Source organism: Carcharhinus amblyrhynchos, chromosome 11 (genome assembly GCF_965287045.1).
Source record: "Carcharhinus amblyrhynchos chromosome 11, sCarAmb.v2.hapA, whole genome shotgun sequence".
Classification (NCBI taxonomy): Eukaryota; Metazoa; Chordata; class Chondrichthyes; order Carcharhiniformes; family Carcharhinidae; genus Carcharhinus; species Carcharhinus amblyrhynchos.
The window spans coordinates 28,596,795-28,615,269 of NC_137334.1; the positions used below are offsets into that span (position 1 = coordinate 28,596,795).

Sequence of the window (18,475 nt, forward strand, 5' to 3'; positions counted from 1 at the left end):
TTATGCCTTGTACTCACGGCTTTATCTTGTTATCCTGTTTTCTCCAATCTCTGAACCATCCTTTCATTGTTTGTATCTTTGGAGATGCTGTTTGTAATGAATAATCCAAGTCAACTGTGTTAGTGCTTTCTTGTCTCATTCTCTTTGGATATGTGGAGAAATTATTATGCTGTGCTGGACTGTACCAATCCTGGAGGGTTTGTTGCGTTTTTTGTAAAAATGGGGTAATTCTTCCACAAAAATATATTTTTAAAAATGTTGGTGAACAAAGAGTTGAAAAGTTGTATGAAGAATAAGCAGGGCTTGGACAATAAGAGATGAAATGAGTGAAGGAACAAAGAGATCGAGGGGTTCTGATGACACAAATTACTAAAAATAACAATGCAGTTTAATGAGGCCATCATAAAAAAGCAAACCAAGCACCTAAGCAATAAAAAAAAAATTACTTTAGGCTTTTATGGAAATTTGGTTATTCTACATTTGAATACCATGCAAAGTTCTGGTCTGCAAACGTACAAGAAAAAAATAGAAGCATTGAAAAGAGTGAAAAACAGATTTGGAACATTGGGGGTGATTCACCCATCGCAATCAGCAACTTTTCTAGCAGGTGGGGGTGGGAGAAGCGCATCGCCAGCCTTGTTCCGGGATTTGTGCACGTGCCGGGAATGCACGCACGTCTTCCAGAGCCTGCGAACAGTCGCTGGTCAGACCATGCTAAAAACCAGTGTGAGGGCAGCTAAGTAATTTGAATGTTTGTTTCAATAATGTTTTAAATATCGTTTAAATCTAATCTTTGAGAATTTACTGGTCCTGATTGAATCTCCCACCCCACCAGGAGTACTTCATTCCAGCAGGGTTTATTCTAGCTCCCCACGTTCAGGGAACTAGCAAGAGACCCTGCCATAATGAAGGGAGGGGCAATAGGGGCCCCCCAGGGGGTCAGGCGGTAGGGGCAGTGGTGCCCCCAGGGCCTGTGCCTCCTGGCACTGCCCAAGGGGCAAAGTGCCCATGCCCAGGGGGCACCTTGGCAATGCCCACCAGGCATTGGGCAGTATGAAGGGTGGGGCCTATTGTGAGCAGGACCTAGGGGCAATCGGTGGGTTGGGGATTTCGCTGCCACTCTGCAGACAGAATTGGTCTGGTTTGGAGGGAGGGGAATCTGACAGATCGGGACGGGACCACTGTGCATGCATAGAATTCCAGAACTGTCGGATTCGGGCACGAATAGGCCCTGGGTTTTAACTGATATTCATGACTGGGACCTCTGCAGTGCACAAAGTGGGGAAATTCAGGTGAGTAGCTGAACTAACAAAACAGTCAGGATCCAGAACAGTTTTCCTGCCAATTCAGCGCTTTTAACATAGAACATAGAACATAACAGCACGGAACAGGCCCTTCGGCCCACAATGTTGCACCGATCAGTCTTATTTTTAAAAAAAAACATTGACCCACTAATCTAAACCAATCCCTTTTCGTCCATAAACCTATCCACCAATCTCTTAAACGCCCCCAAACTAGGCGCATTTATAACTGCAGCAGGCAGGGCATTCCAGTCCCTCACCACCGTCTGGGTAAAGAACCTGCCCCTGACATCCGTCCTATAACTACCCCCCCTTAATTTTCAGCCCATGGTTTTTATTGGCTAATTTTTAAAAAATTAAATATTTTAAATATTTAATACTAAATTAATATCTAGTTATGAAATAAAGTTTATAAAGATAACTATTGACACCCATGTCAAGCATATATATTCTCAGCAGAAATCATGGGAAATATTGCTTTTCACATCCATTTGAACATTTTATATCCGGAAATGGACAAATCTGAAATTAAAATAGAAAATACTGAAAAGAGGGAGCCATTTCTAATGAGAATTAATTTCACATTGTATGTTGTGTTTGAAGACCTGTACCCTTTCTCTTTGTAAACTTTCTTGCAAATTAAATACATTCCAAATATATTGTGCTGCTTATAGGGATTTCTGGAAATGCTATTTCAGATTAGTCAGAAATAGCACAAAAATATTTAATTATATATTAAGTAGTAGTGAGCTACGTTCATGAGAACATTGGTATGAAAATGGCAATTTGAATATTTGCACATTATTTACAAATATATTTCTCACATTTTCAGTGGACTTTGTTTTAAGAGATCCCAGAGAGAAAGAGGAAGTCAAGAAAGAGCTCCCCATTCATCGTGCAGAGTAAGAAGGATTAAATTAAGTGAAATTATTAAATGTTTACTTTATTCATATGTGACTACAGGAGGGTTAAGTAGAACTTGATAACAAGAATGTGTGTTGTTTACATTTTTGACAACTCATTCAATTTACGTATCTAGGTGGTATAAGATAACATACATGCAAAGATTATTATTTGATACCCTTTGTATTCAATGAATACAAATAAATATAATTATGCAACTTTCCTTGTGTATTTCTCCTATTCTTTAGTTCAGACTATCTTTCAGTTTATTTCCCACACTTTTTCTCTTTAGGTCTGACTCATTCTATGGCCTGAATTGAATAATCTTGGTGGGGATCCCTACAATGAACCTGAAAGCTGAGGGTGACCCCCGCCTCGCCATCCATGGGACACATGTCCACGTTTTAAGGCATCAGCCAATTGGTTGTGTTGGGGCTGCTGCCATTTTATAGGATGACTGCTTACCTCTGAGAGCTGCCAGCCAATTGGAGGGCTGGTAGCTCAGCAATCTCAACAGTGGCCATTGCTGGGACTGCACCTGGACAAAAAGGTGACTGGGACCTAAAAGCACCAGGGCCAGTCTGGCAGGCACCGCTGAGATGGGGTGAAGGGGGTGTGATTGGTGAGGACAAAGCATCTACCTTACTGGTAAAATGTTTTTATTTACTTGTAGAAAAGTTGGTAAAAGGCCTCTGGCTTACTTTTGGTGGTTTTGTCGTGAGCTGCTGCATTGATTCAGGAAGGCTAGACCTGTTTGAGATATAGGGCTGTGGTTATAATGCCTCTGGATCTACAACATGACCAGTTCAACAAGAAGGTGGTTATGGAATGGTACCACCATCTTCACCCCTAGCTGGAGTTGGTGAAGACGACACTACCAGTGGCCATTACAGCCACAGTGGTGTTGAATTTTAAAGCATCCTGATCTTCCCAGGTGGCCAATGTCGATATTCCAACATTTCCTCATGCACCATTCTTTGAGTTGAGAGAGGACATGTTACATAAGGAAAGTCGAGTCCCTCAGCAGCATGAGTGTCATTGTCATCTTGTCAGGGTAGATGGATTTGCATTGATGTAGACACAGTGGATTATATGAACATGGCTTTGTGGACAGCCCCCATGTCAAAAGAGAAAGAATCTCAAATTCTTAACATTTTATTGATGTGCAGTTGCTGTGCTATCATGCACAGTACACCACACTGGTGAATACCTGCCAGACTGGCTTCCAAGGTAATAATCCCTTCATTCTGAAGCAGTGAACATTTCTCCCTGTTGTTTGGTATCAATGTAGAACCAGAGGATGACTTCTCAGGGACAAAGGTACACATGGCTAATGACCCTCCTCTGTTACCTGGCCATTAAAGAATAATTGCTCATAGTGAGAGCCATGGAATCACCAGGAATATCATGGAACAGGCAATCTTTACATTAAATGCTCTCAGTCCCTGGGCAATGATTGGGAGCCCTTTAGTACACATTACAGTTAAGTTTGTGATAGTCTATTGCACCTTCCATGATATCGCCATTGTGAGGGCACAGCTATTGCCACCAGGAATCTTGAGGCCATCTTAGAAGGAAAAGGAGGAAAACATAGGGCAATGCATTCTTCAGCCCTATGCTCTGGATTGGCTGAGAGTGCCTACTGTGACTTTGATTTCTATAAAACTTATGGCCCTTTCCCACTATAGATCATTCCCTGACATTACATCCATCTAATACCTCACCACAATGTCCTGTTACAATCTGGTTCAGGACCAGTAAATCAACAATTGCACTGCTCCTTATATGGGAGGCACCTCAGCAATCCTTGTAATCTGTTGGAGCATCAATTGTATGTTGGCTGCAAATCCCGTTGAATATTGCTGAGATGGCAGAGCTTGAGCCTACGTGGATCTCATGGCCAGTGTCTGAACTTCCATATTAGGAATGAGTGACTTCTGTCACTAACTCAGCATCTTGGCTGGGTCTGCATGTGCTGTCATGAAGTTGGCCACCACTTCCATGATGTAAAGCATGGGCCCCGTGGGTTTCATGATGCCCTTTGTCATGTTGGAGCTGGACTCCTTCATGCTTCTTGGAGGTCTGCCAATGCACCACTGTCTGTGCTTTGTAATCAGCATGCTGCGTTAGTAAAATCCTCACCCGAGTCTAAGTAGCAGAAACTGTCTTTAAGTAAGCTGGTACATAAGCTACACTTTAGCTGCAGTACACTCATGCCCAGTGACTCACCATGCATTGTTCCCAACTTGATAACAATGCTAGTGTCTGAGTTGGTACCACTATATCACCAATATGGGATTACTATCCCTCTTCCTCCTCGATGCACTGTGGGTGGATACTTGGCAGCATCCAAAAGTATAAAATCAAAGGATGGGTTTAGGTGACGGGGTGGTGAGATGTAAAGCAACTAGTTTAAAATAACAATCTGCTGTATTGCTGAATCAGGGTACATGAAAATTGTGAAGGGCCGTAAGGAAGGCAGTAACATACTATTAACTGAATAGTCTCAGTGTTTATGGGCTCTGTTGCAGCCATCCTCATGTTAGGATCATAGAAAAACTACAGCACAAACAGGTCCTTTGGCCCACAAGTTGCGCCGATCTTGTCTCTACTTACTAGGCTTACCTATGACCCTCAATCCTGTTAAGTCCCATGTACACATCCAGAAGTCTCTTAAAAGACCCTATCAAATTTGCCTCCACCACCACCGACGGCAGCTGATTCCACTCATCCACCACCCACTGTACCTACTCCCCAGCACCTTAAACCTGTGTCCTCTTGTGGCAGCCATTTCAGCCCTGGGGAAAAGCCTCTGAGAGTCCACCTGATCAATACCTCTCATCATCTTATACATCTCTATCAGGTCCCCTCTCATCCTTTGTTTCTCAAAGGAGAAAAGATCGAGCTCTGTCAACCTATTCTCATAAGGAATGCCACCCAATCCAGGTAACATCCTTGTAAATCTGCTCTGCACCCTTTCAATGGCTTCCACATCCTTTCTGTAATGAAGCGACCAGATCTGAGCACAGTACTCCAAGTGGGGTGTTGCACAACACTTTTTTCTCCACCAGCTCAGTAAATGAAAACATGCCTGACCCCTGTCATTGTCTCCTGCTCCCTTCTGTTGTGTGTCACCTTGTCCTGCAAGGAAAATATGAGTAATTGTGTTACGCCTGTTAAGAACCTCCTAATGTTAAATGCAAGGGGATCCCAAAAGTTATTCAAAAGTTTGAATTGACATTTTATAATGAGCCCTAAACTACTGGGTTGGATCTTGCTGCAAATTCGGTGGTGGTGGAGGCAAATTCGTTAGGGTCTTTTAAGAGACTTCTGGATGAGTACATGGGATTTAATAGGATTGAGGGTTATAGGTAAGCCTAGTAGGTAGAGATATGATCGGCGCAACTTGTGGGCCGAAGGGCCTGTTTGTGCTGTAGTTTTTCTATGATTTCTAAAAATAACATTGAATAATGCACAATGCCCAAATCGGCCACTTTGTTCCACTTCTGGCTTTGCACAAGTGGTACTTTGGCCTTAACCTCATGCAATTTTTAAGAACTTGCTGGATTTTCACATTTATTTCTCATTAAAAACTCACTGCAGAATTTGTTTTCTGTATGGAACAATTTGAGATGTCTCAACAAGGATCTTTTTCCTGCAATGCAGAGACTCAAGACAATCAAAGCAATGGATAGTTAAAAAATTGGTCGGTTGCATTTTCTGCTACGAGATAAGGACAAAACTCAGGAGTTTAAAGGCCACCTCCTGGGAAACTCTAGGTCAGGTTTTAATTCATACCTTTAGTAAAAGTGTGGAAGCTAGAATGGCTCATACATGCAGCAGACATTGCCTTCTAGATTTAACTACAATATGCAGCATCTTCGATACACAGTTGGTGTTATGGGTTGTCCGCAATTGCCTACTCTCTCCTGAATGATGTTGTTTTATTAAGTTTATATGCGGATGATGCTTAATGAAGAAAAGAAATAGATAATTTCCATGGAGGATCTCACAGGGCACAACCTTACTGACTGTTCACACCCTGCTGCCACTGCAGCGAAGACAGAGAATTTGGTGCCTGGCCAAATCTCTGTTCACTGCAGCTGGACCAGAAAATCTCACCACATGAATAGCTGTAGGATTGTGGCTATAGACCGCATTCCTCATGTACTACAATTGCACCCGACCAATTCTGCAGGCTCTGATTTTGTGTAGATTTTTTGGGTGGGCAATTAGAGAGTGTTCAGTTCCATTTTAGCTCCTGATCAAAATGGGTTGCTGCAGGTTCTTAAACTTTATACACTGGCAGAATGGAAGATCACTTCCACTACTGAATAATCTGTACTGGTGTGCCAAGTTGTCAAGCGCCTGTAAAATAGATGAATTAGTATCCCAGTGTCAGGATCTGGTTTTCCCAGAAGCAATCAACATAGGCTTATTCTTACTACATGTAGAAGCACCATTATCAAAGATTGAAGACACCATACATGATAGGTAATTAACTTCTTATTCCTTTACATATAACAATATAACCCTTTTGCTATTTTTTTTATCATTGCTGAATTATTTTCTTGTTACAGCTTCTCAACTGCTGTTGTTTGTTTTGAAGCATTATGGGATATTTGGTGCTCTATAAATACAAGTTTCTGTGACATTCCATTCCATACATGTTGTTTTACTGATACAACATATCAGCCAAAAAAGCAACTTTGCAACAGAACATTTATGTAACAGTTGATTTGGAATTTATTGCAGTTTGAAATAATAATCAATTTTATAATGGTCAGTACCTACCTGCAAATCTCAGTAGATTCCTAGGTTGCTAAAATTATTTTTATGAATGCTTTGATGCCAAGAAGTCTAACTCATGAAATTCAATTTTTTTTACACATTTCCCAATTTTATTTCATGTCTGCATTTATGAACTTTTATCTTAATGACCTAATACTGGACAATTTTATGCATAACCTATATTTCTTCATATTTTTAAGGTTGGAAATCGTACCAAAACCATGGAACAAGTCATTTTTGACAGCACGTAACTTAATAAAGGCGAACCTAAATTCAATTAATCCCACTATGTTGGCTGTCCTGGATCTCTGGCAATGTTCTTTTAAGTGAGTTCTTATACTAAGATGTATACTGAAACCAGGAAGCTTACTTGCTTCTATGTTGCTTTTCCAATGGCGGGTGGGAGAAATGAGACAGCAATGGATGGTTGAGACTTTAGTTATGAAAAAGAAATGGTTGACTTACCTGCTAGTACATCTAAGTGGTGGTGGCACTGTATGTAAATTCTCTGCCTATGTTTGCTGAGTCTTGCTGTATCCTACTTAGCAAATTTGGACGTTGGGAAAATAAATTCCAGCATTCATCCACTCTTTCTTCTATTGTATGAATATTTAATACAATTTTAACAAGGTGATAACTCATTTAAACTGAACAATTTTTCACCTCCTTTACAATGACAAAGAAGGGAATTGGTTAGAGTAATTTCCAACCTTGGATAATTGAATAACATATGTTAATGCATTTTTATTCAGTTCTAATTTGATTCTATTCTTAGCAGTATAAAATAATAAAAAGTACAATATTAAAATTACACGAGTAAAAATATCAGCTGGATATGAAAAAAGATCTGCAAATTTGACCTAACCTTGTATTATGTTGTAAGAGCAAAGATTCAGGAACTCATAGCATTACAATAAGATACAATATTCTGCAGCAAAATAGAAGTCAGCATTTCATTGTGACCTATCTCAAATTTAGTTGGTAGTAATGCTTTTTGCTCAGCATTGTGATAATGCCAAGCAATTAAGAAAGTATAATTCATTATTAAATTCTCAGTTAGCCTTTTAAGTACAAGCAGCTATTTTTTTCTATCTTTTATATTATTGATTGACCTCCCATAGAATTGCTCACAGCAAACTGGATGATATGCCATTTCACAAGAATAGGACCATAATACAGATTTTTTTAAACAACAAATACATATTTATTCTTCTAACTAGGTAATCAAAAGAGCTACCATCTTAATTCTAAGAAATTATTGAATGTTGCAATGGACATGCTACATTTTTCAGATTTCTCCTATATTTTTAGGGGCAGCACGGTGGTTAGCACTGCTGCCTCACAGCACCAGGAACCCGGGTCCGGTTCCTACCTCGGGTCACTGTCTGTGTGGGTTTCCCCTGGGTGCTCTGGTTTCATCCCACAGTCCAAAGATGTGCATGTTAGGTGGATTGGCTATGCTAAATTGCCCTTAGCGCCAGGTAAACGCATGGGGTTATAGGAATAGGGCCTGGGTGGGATTGTGGTCGGTGTAGACTCAATGGGCTGAATGGTCTCCTTCTGCACTGTAGGATTCTATGATCTATGAACTATTTTGGGTAGAATTTTAGCATGCAATGGTGGAGGCAGTTCTTTTGAGGTGGGGGTTAAATCTGCAAGAAATGCTGGCATGCTGGAAACCTGACATGATCTTGCTCACTTCTGCCTTTAACAGGTGAGTGTTTGCAAGTATGCAGGAAAATCCTTTGGGGATGTCAGATCTGTCATTTTAATATACTTCGTTAATCAGTCGGTTAATTGTAAATTTAACCCAGCACTCTGGTGTTAACAGCCAGAATGCAAGATTCCTGAGCTGTATGAAACTTGCCATTGTCAACAAAGTGAGAGCACGGTGGTGATTGACAGGGCTGTAAAATTGACAGGCAGGAAAGTTTTTATAGATTGAAACAGCACAGCTACTTCCTCACCTAGGTGAAAGGATTTTGCTTACACGACTTCTGAGTGTGTGCTTTAACCACTTTAAAGGTGATTTTTAACATTCTGAGTAATTTCTGTTATTTTTGACTTTACTCATCATGATCTGTACCTCCCTGATGTCAGGATTCACTATTGCATGGGAGTTAATAATACAAATTTTTGGCCTGTGATGAGGAACATGAGCAATACTAGTGACTTCCTCAATAGCAGGAACAACACTAACAGCAACCTTCTCTTCAATCCACAAGACAAAGGGAATTGGACACAGAGTTTTAGCTGTAAGGGACAATACCTTCAGTACAGAGGGCCAGCTGTCTTGATGGTCTCCAGAACCAATATCTCAACAGGCTTAAATCTTTACTGCAGGTCGTTGCAGACATTTGCAGCCTCCTGAAAGAAGACCTCCTGCAGAATGAACCAGGTGGTCAGCAATAGCTGATTTTTTTTTCCACTTGTGGCTCCTTCCAGAAATCTGCTGATATTAGAACCTTATGCCTATGAATGCATGTTACAGATGATCAATGCTGTTTGCCAGGGCTGCAACATATGCTCACATTGCTACTGATGAGGCCAGTCAGAACCAGAGGGCTTTTGAATTTCGAGTTGTTGGATTCACTATACATGTATGACAGTGATGGCTTATTTGCATTAATCAGCAGTTTTCATCACCTCAAATACTTATATCTACTTTGTTTATCGACAAGGAGCGAAAGTGTTGTGTCCATTAGTGGACCAACATAATCAATATGGATTTTGCACCTTTGGCTGGCCAGGCCACTTCCAAAGATGCAGATAGGCTACCTTAGTGGCTTGGAAAGTACATTTCTCTTTCTTGAGGTGAACTCTAGCCTCTTGGAATCTCTTTAGCACCTCCTTTAATTTAGCTGGGTGCTCAGTTTCTGTTGACCTATTTTCAAAACATCATCGAGGTATATAACTCATGGTAGTCCTTGCAATAGGCTTTTTATTGTTTTCCGGAAAATAGCACATACTAACAACACAATAAAGGGCAGGCACATATATTGGAACAAACCTTTTTGTGTATTTATTGTGATATAGTCTCAGGAAGTGTCATCTAATTGTGATTTATTTAACTGGTGAATTGAAGTATTACATTGTTGACAAAGTCCAAAGGGAAAAAAGGGTCCCTTAATTGTGTGTATAAAGTCACATTGAAGTTCAATTCAAGTTAAGAAGCAGAAGAGTGTTTGCAGAAATGCCTCTATTTGGACAGATAGATCTTTTTGATGCCTCTATGGAGGGTTGCACACAATTACATTGAACATTTGAAGTATGATTTTCACACCAATGGAATTGAGGAGGAGGGGGAAGAGAAAGACAATCCTTCTGAGCACGTTTGGGACTCAGGCCTACAGTTTAATCTGCAGCCTCACACCCTGAAACACACCTAACTCCAAATTATTCTGAGATAGTTGAGTTGATGAAAATACACTACAACCAGAAGCCATTGGTAACATTTCCACAATTTAAATTTACCTCAATTGGAAGAACCCTTAGGGAAACCACTGCAACTTGTATTACCAAGTTAAGATAGGTCTCAGAGCACTGCAACTTCAGGGCCACGCTCAACAATATGCTGCAGACTGTTTAATCTGCAGGGTAAATATTGAGGCCATCTAAAGGAAGCTATAAGCAGAGGCAGATATAAATTTTAAGAATGCACTGCTGCTGGTGAAGGAGTATGCAAAATGACACGGTTCACCAGTTAGGGCTGGAAACAGTGGCACTAAAAATGAAGATGTAATTTTAAAACAGGAGGCAAATCCAGCTATGAATAGAACAGGAAGATTTAAAAGGGCCAATCAAGTGCCTAGGATTGGAATGTTACCAGTAAGAGGACAATCTTTCCCCTGCACAACTATAACATTTACTTACATATACCTGTAATACAGAAGCTTGCAACCTCATAACTACCAGTCAGCTTCTGAGAAGATTCTGGAACAGAAACATAAATGCACCAGGATAATACCACCACCACCTCCCCATTTCCTGATTTGTTCCCTGGGTCATGTGACCCTTTACAGCTGGACCCTTAAAGGGACAATCACCACAGAAGTGTGTGATTCAATCACATTTTCAAGTAGATTAAGACGGTGCCATTGTTCTACACTATTCAAGTGAATCCCTTTGTGCAACAAAAAGTCTTTTTTTCACCAATTAACTCCACATGCCCCTATGCATGTGACTTTGCTAAAGTTAGAAGCAGGTTGCTTTATTTTAGTTTTGGTTCTTTCTGGGAATGTGAGCATCACTGACAAGGCCAGTATTCTTGCCCATCCCTAATTGCCTGTTAGCAGGTGACACGTCTAAAGCTGAATGGCTTGCTTGCCCATTTCAGAGGGCAATGAATAGTCAACAACACTGTTTTAAAACTGAAATCACATGTAGGTCAGACTGGTAAGTATGACATACTTTCTCTCACGAAGGACATTCATAAACCAGATGAATTTTTACAACAGTCCAGAGATTTCATGGTCATTATTAATGAAAGTGGCTTTTTATTTCAGATTTGTTAATTAAATTTAAATTCATCCAGCTGCTGTAGTGGAATTTGAACTCATACTTCCAGAGCATTTGTCTAAGACTCTGGATTACTAGTCCAGTAACACTACTATCATTCATGTTGACCATCCCCCTACTTTGACAGCTGTGATGCCCATGACAGACATCCACTGGGCTTTGGAACTCATGAGTGCTCAGCCCAAAAATTGCAACTTGCACCTGTGGTGGAGTAAACGCAATCACTGAGGCAAGACACAGCATGTGGAGCTTTGACTGGGGTGGGGAGGGAGATGGTGGTCAAGTTATGAGAACTAGAGGTGCCTTGAGCGGAGTTCCCATTCCTTTGTGCTTTTCCTCAATATTCCCTCTCATGATCTAGGTTCACATCCCTGTTGGTCAAAAGCTGGAGAGCACTTTGCTCGCAGGAAGTGTAGACAGAGTCAATGGATGGGAGGCTGATTTGCGTGATGGATTGGGCTACATTCACGACCTTTTGTACTTGCTTGTGGTCTTGGGCAGAGCAGGGGCCATACCAAGCTGTGATACAACCAGAAAGAATGCTTTCTATGGTGCATCTGTAAAGGTTGGCGAGAGTCGTAGCGGATATACCAAATTTCCTTCGTCTTTTGAGAGGTGTTGGTGGGCTTTCTTGACGTTGGTGTCAGCATGGAGGGACCAGGCCAGGTTGTTGGTGACCTGGACATCTAAAAACTTGAAGCTCTTAACCTATTGCCCTCCTAGAGACTAAAAACCTTTAATGAGAAATTTGAGCTTCTAGTTATTAGCTGACCTTAAAAAAACATTTTCTGTATCAAATGACTAATAAAACATTCACAACCAAACATGGCATCTTATATTTAAATTGAGAAATATACAGTTTCTACATTTGCCCCAAGTTAAATAACTCTTAGCAAAGAGTTCACAGTTGATCCCAGCTCCCATTGACTTGCTTCATTTCTACTTTTCTAGCCAGATCACTTCTAATCCTAGAACTGTCTCTTACTTGGAGGATTACACTGCAGATTTCTTCCTCTAGTTCCAAGCTGGGCAAATCATTCAGCCTCTTTAACTCTTAACAAATTTGGTCTTCAAACTGGGCATGAGCGTGGTGAATGACATAGTTAGCATTTTCTCTGCTTAAAGGGGCAGGCCTGGCTAATTCTATCTTTTTTCTTGGTCTCTATCTCTCACTGGGCTACAGACTGCACAAGACAAAAACTACAACTCCTTCTGCCTATGATATTTCTGGGATTAAATGGAACTCTGTGATCTCAAAATGATTTTCTCTATCTTTTTCACCATGGCAACAGGAACACATTGTAACTGATTGGAAATGCTAATTGATTATTTTTGATAGCTCCCTTTCATCTTAGAAGTAAAGGGATAGGTACAAGCCCAACTGTTTACAACTTGCTGTTGCTACCATCATTCTGGGATTTTGGGAGATGCAGGATCTGCCCATTGAAGATTTAAGATCAGTTGTCATTGTCCCCAAGTGTAAATAAATACTTTGCACCTCTTTCTCAATAAAGCAATTTGAGTCTTGTTCTGCTCTCTGGCAATTAAACTACTTGAACTTACTGTCAGGCAGACACCTTCAGGTGTCACATATCCCCCTTGACTAACTCTAAATTTAAAAATACTGTCCTGAAGTACAGCACATTTATAAACTAAAAAGAATAGCATATGAAGGGATTAAAATCACTGAATGTAGTAGAGTTCCCCTGTTAATTGAGTACAGAGATGAGGAGATGCCGGCATTGGACTGGGGTAAACACAGTAGGAAGTCTCACAACACCAGGTTAAAGTCCAACCAATTTATTTGATGGTAAACTCACAAGCTTTTGGGATTTGCCCCTTTCTCAGGTGAATGGAGAGTTCTGCCCTCAGACAGAGCATAAAACAGCACACACAGTTGACAGATTACTGATTAGAATGGGAGTCTTTACAACTAACCTGCTATTCAAGTCTTAAAGATGCAGACAATGTGAGTGGAAAGAGCATTAGGCATAGATTGAAGAGATGTGTATTGTCTCCAGACAGTACAGTAAGTGAGGTTATGCAAACCCAAGCAAGTCATGGGGGTTACAGATAGTGTGACATGAACCCAAGATCCTGGTTGAGACCATCCTCATGTTTGTGTAACTTGGCTATTAGTCTCTGCTCAGCGACTCTGCGCTGTCGTGTGTTGTGAAGGCCGCCCTGGAGAACGCTTACCCGAAGGTCAGAGGCCGAATGTCCATGACCGCTGAAGTGTTCACCAACAGGAAGGGAACAGTCTTGCCTGGTGATTGTCGAGCGATGTTCATTCATCCATTGTCATAGTGTCTGCATGGTCTCCCCAATGTACCATGCTTCGGGACATCCTTTCCTGCAGTGTATTAGATAGACAACTTTGGCTGAGTTGCAAGAGTATGTGCTGTGTACCTGGTGGATAGTATTCTCACGTGTGATGATGTCATCCATGTCGATGATCCAGCATGTCTTGCAGAGGTTGCTGTGGCAGGGTTGTGTGGTGTTGTGGTCACTGTTCTCCTGAAGGCTGGGTAGTTTCCTGCGAACAATGGTCTGTTTGAGGTTGTGTGGTTGTTTGAAGGCAAGAAGTGGAGTTGTGGGGATGGCCCTGGCGAGATTTTCTTCTTCATCAATGATATGTTGAAGACTCCGGAGAAGATGTCGTAGCTTCTCAGCTCCGGGGAAGTACTGTACAACGAAGGGTTCTCTGTCCACCGTGTCCCGTGTTTATCTTCTGAGGAGGTTGGTGCGGTTTTCCGCTGTGGCGCGTCGGAACTGTCGATCGACGAGTCGAGTGCCATATCCTGTTCTTATGAGGGCATCTTTCAGCGTCTGGAGGTGTCTGTCATGATCCTCCTCATCTGAGCAGATCCTGTGTATGCGGAGGGCTTGTCTGTAGGGGATGGCTTCTTTAACGTGTTTAGGGTGGAAGCTGGAGAAGTGGAGCACCATGATGTTGTCTGTGCGCAGCGGTATAGTGAGGTGCTGAGGTGACCGTCCTTGATGGAGATTCGTGTGTCCAAGAATGCAACCGATTCCAGAGAATAATCCATGGTGATTCTGATGGTGAGGTGGAACTTGTAGATGTCATCATGTAGTTGTTTCAGTGCTTGTTCATCATGAGTCCAAAGGAAGAAAATGTCATCGATGTATCTAGTGCATAGCATCAGTTGAAGGTCCTGTGCAGTGAAGAAGTCTTGTTAGCGCCCGTGCATGAAGATGTTGGCATATTGAGGTGCGAATTTGGTCCCCATGGCTGTTCCGTGTGTACAGAAGTACAGAACACTCCCCCGATCAATAAGAACATAAGAACATAAGAAATAGGAGCAGGAGTAGGCCAACTAGCCCTTCGAGCCTGCCCCGCCATTCAATAAGATCATGGCTGATCTGTCGTGGCTCAGTTCCACATTCCCGCCCTCTCCCCATAACCCTTAATCCCCTCTCTCATCAAAAACCCATCAACCCGCGTCTTAAAAATATTTAGCGAGGCAGCCTCCACCACTTCAACGGGCAGAGAATTCCAGAGATTCACCACCCTTTGAGTGAAGAAGTTCCTCCTCAACTCTGTTCTAAACCGCCCCCCCTTTATCTTGAGGCTATGCCCCCTAGTCCTACTATCCTTTCTGAGCGGGAAGAGTCTCTCCACCTCTTTCCTATCCATCCCATTCATCATCTTATACGTCTCAATGAGATCTCCCCTCATTCTTCTAAACTCTAACGAGTACAAGCCTAATCTATTCAGCCTCTCCTCATAGCTCAACCCCCTCAACTCCGGCATCAGCCTAGTAAACCTCCTCTGCACTCCCTCCAAGGTCAAAATATCCTTGCGTAAGTACGGCGCCCAAAACTGCACACAGTACTCCAGCTGCGGCCTCACCAATGCCCTATACAGCCGCAGCAAGACCTCCCTACTTTTATATTCAATCCTCCTCGCGATGAAGGCCAGCATCCCATTCGCCTTCCTGACCACCTGCTGCACCTGCAAGCTGGGTTTTTGCGACTCATGCACATCACTGATAGGGCTCTAACTTAATATCAGTTTAATGATAGGTTTTTATTTTATTTTATTTTATTTTAATTTGACAGGTTTACCATGAGTGAAAGAGGTTTCTACTCATCTCAAACCTAAATGCATCCTAAGACTGTGATCCCTTGTTTTAGACCCCAACCAAAGGAAACATCTTGCATCCAACCTGTCCAGCCCTGTCAGAATTTGTGTATCAATACAATCCTCTCATTCTTCTAAATTCCAGTAAATTCCAGTTATAACAACCATCCCATCCCAGGAATCAGTCTAGTAAACCTTCACTGAACCCTCTTTATGGGAAGTATATCCTTTCTTAGATAGAGAGACCAAAACTGTACATAATACTCCAGATGTGGTCTTGCCTAGATGCCTGCTAATCTCATTACTGGGAAAAGGCAGCAGCCCCAACGTAGGCTATTGCTGTTGTCAGGTAGATTCTCTCTTGTTGCTAAGTAGAGTATATCTGGGTTTTGCTCCCAGGCAAATCCATGGTAATGGTTCCTCACACCAAAGTCCTTAACACACAGCAGAGGGGAAAAAAAAATCGTCACATGTTCCGAGTTCACACCCTTGTCCCTGTTGTTCCCCCAAACTTAAATAACTACAATTCAACAAGACTTCGTTGGCTGGATAATGCTTTGCAAAGTCCTGATTCCAATTCACTTTTTTCACTCTGTCATAACGATTGGCAGTATGTCAGGAATGATTTAATAAACACATTTCAGTATGAAATTTAATGGTGAACAATTAATTTATTACAAGCTTTAAGGTAAGTTCAATTCCTAAAAGTTCTTCCAAAATGACCCCATGATCTGCTTTAACACATTTGCATGTCAAGAAATAGATACGCACTGTTTTAATCCAGTGTTGAGTAGAAATCTCTCTCTCTCTCACACACACACCAACACACTCACACACACACACACACTCAGTACAGGTAAATGTATTTCATGTGTATATTTACTGAAGCATCTACATTTACTGAAGGGCAGCACAGTGGGTTAGCACTGCTGCTTCACAGCTCCAGGGTCCTGGGTTCGATTCCCGGCTCGGGTCGCTGTCTGTGTGGAGTTTGCACATTCTCCTCATGTCTGCGTGGGTTTCCTCCGGGTGCTCCGGTTTCCTCCCACAGTCCAAAGATGTGCGGGTTAGGTTGATTGGCCATGCTAAGAAATTGCCCCTTAGTGTCCTGGGATGTGTAGGTTAGAGGGATTAGCGGGTAAATGTGTAGGGATATGGGGGATAGGGCCTGGGTGGGATTGTGTTTGGTGCAGACTCGATGGGCCGAAGGGCCTCTTTCTGCACTGTAGGTTCTATGTTCTATGATATTTTGAGACAAGTTGTTCAAGATATCAGTCACTGGGACATGACAGCGTATTTCCTGAACAAATGGACAAGGGAGATAACAAAACCTTCGTTTATCTTAACAAAAGTTAACAGAAACAAATGACACCTTGGAAGGCCAGCCAGGGGGTGACAATGGCACCCTTGAGTTTACTTGATTTAGTTTACTTGGTTCACAAAATAAGGAACAATGGGAAATGATATTAAAAGGTGAACATCACACTCGAGAAACAAATGAAAAATCAATCATGGACCATCACAGCTTGATCACACATCCCTTTAGCAAATTAAAAATCAGTCTTGCATTATTTAGGTCATTTAGAATGTAATAGCATCATTGCTGGCATTGAAGTCCATTTGTAGTGTTTGCTGTTCAGAGGGAAGATGAGGCAGGGAAAAGGAATTCTCAACTGCTTATTTGACCTTTCTGGGTAAAACCAAAGGCCAATAGTGGGTACTGAAGGGGTTAAAATAATTGAATACAGTAGAGTGGCCCTGTGAAACAAGTACAGAATGATTCTCTGGGAAGATGCTATGAAGGTGTTTCAGTACAGTTTCCCCATATATGGATGGGCAGTACAAACAAGCTGACCAAGGGACAGGAGTGTGACAATTCTGATCATCACAAGGTTGTAGGCATAACAGTAAGTGTGGTGTTTGGATGGTGTAGCCATTAAGGGGCACGTCATTAGTAATTAATCATCTTTATAATTAGACAAGCTTATGGAGGCTGTAACTGGTTAACTATATTCATCGGACAATAATGAAGTAATCAGAACTATTAGTTGTAATTAGATACCAATGACTACAGAACAAATGTACACTTATAATTGGCAAATGCAAATTATTTGTAAGATAAGCAAAATTATAATTGTTCATGCCATGTATCATTCAGCAAGTCTGTAAGCCACCTGTGATGCTAGTATATCTTTAAGAATTTTATTTGAAAAATCATGTTCTTCGCAGTTTGTAATAGGCCCTTTGGTTTCATTGGCCCAATTTTACCATTTGGAATCTGAGGGCCGGATCCAGGCGTAATACAGATCCGAACCCAGAATCCTCTTTGCAGTGCACTCATACGCTTTTTGCCGGCTCTGGTACGATCTGCGCTGTGGGCGGGGCTTAGCACTGCCAAAACGATCGGAGCTCTGAACTGTGCATGTGCAGTTCGAAAAACGTTTGAAAAAGCTTGCCTGGGTCGGGAAAGAAAAGTGGAGAGAGCGACTCTCTGACACAAATCATCCTCTGAGGGGGAGGAGGAGGAGGCGGGTCAGAGCATCCTCTGGTTGGGGGGGGAATCAGTAGGGAGAGGGGGGCAGGGCATCCTCTGTGGGGAAGGTGGGTCAGAGCACCCGCTGGGGGGGGTGGCAGGCGGTGGGTCAGAGCATCCTCTGGGGATGGGGTGGGAGGGCTGATAGTTGTCTGGTGGTCGGGGGGAGGGCTGATTGCTCACTGATGTGGGGGGTGGATGGATCTCCGGTGGGGGGGGGCGCAGGGGGATCCGCTACCATGCGGGCGATTGGTGGGGAGGGAGGGGGCTGCATGTCCACTCTGGGAGAAGAGATTCATTCCTGTGGTGGGGAGGAGGGATCGC

At 42.2% G+C, this 18,475-nt stretch overlaps 1 protein-coding gene across 1 annotated transcript in view; it reads left to right on the forward strand.

Moving 5' to 3' along the window:
• The window catches only part of dnah7 (dynein, axonemal, heavy chain 7), a 438,937-nt gene that overhangs the window by 42,361 nt on the left and 378,101 nt on the right, over window positions 1-18,475 (forward strand). The window contains exons 7-8 of the mRNA XM_080198799.1: window positions 2,134-2,203; window positions 7,196-7,321. Coding sequence (XP_080054925.1) covers window positions 2,134-2,203; window positions 7,196-7,321 — 196 coding nt within the window. The remainder of the gene's footprint in view (window positions 1-2,133; window positions 2,204-7,195; window positions 7,322-18,475) is intronic.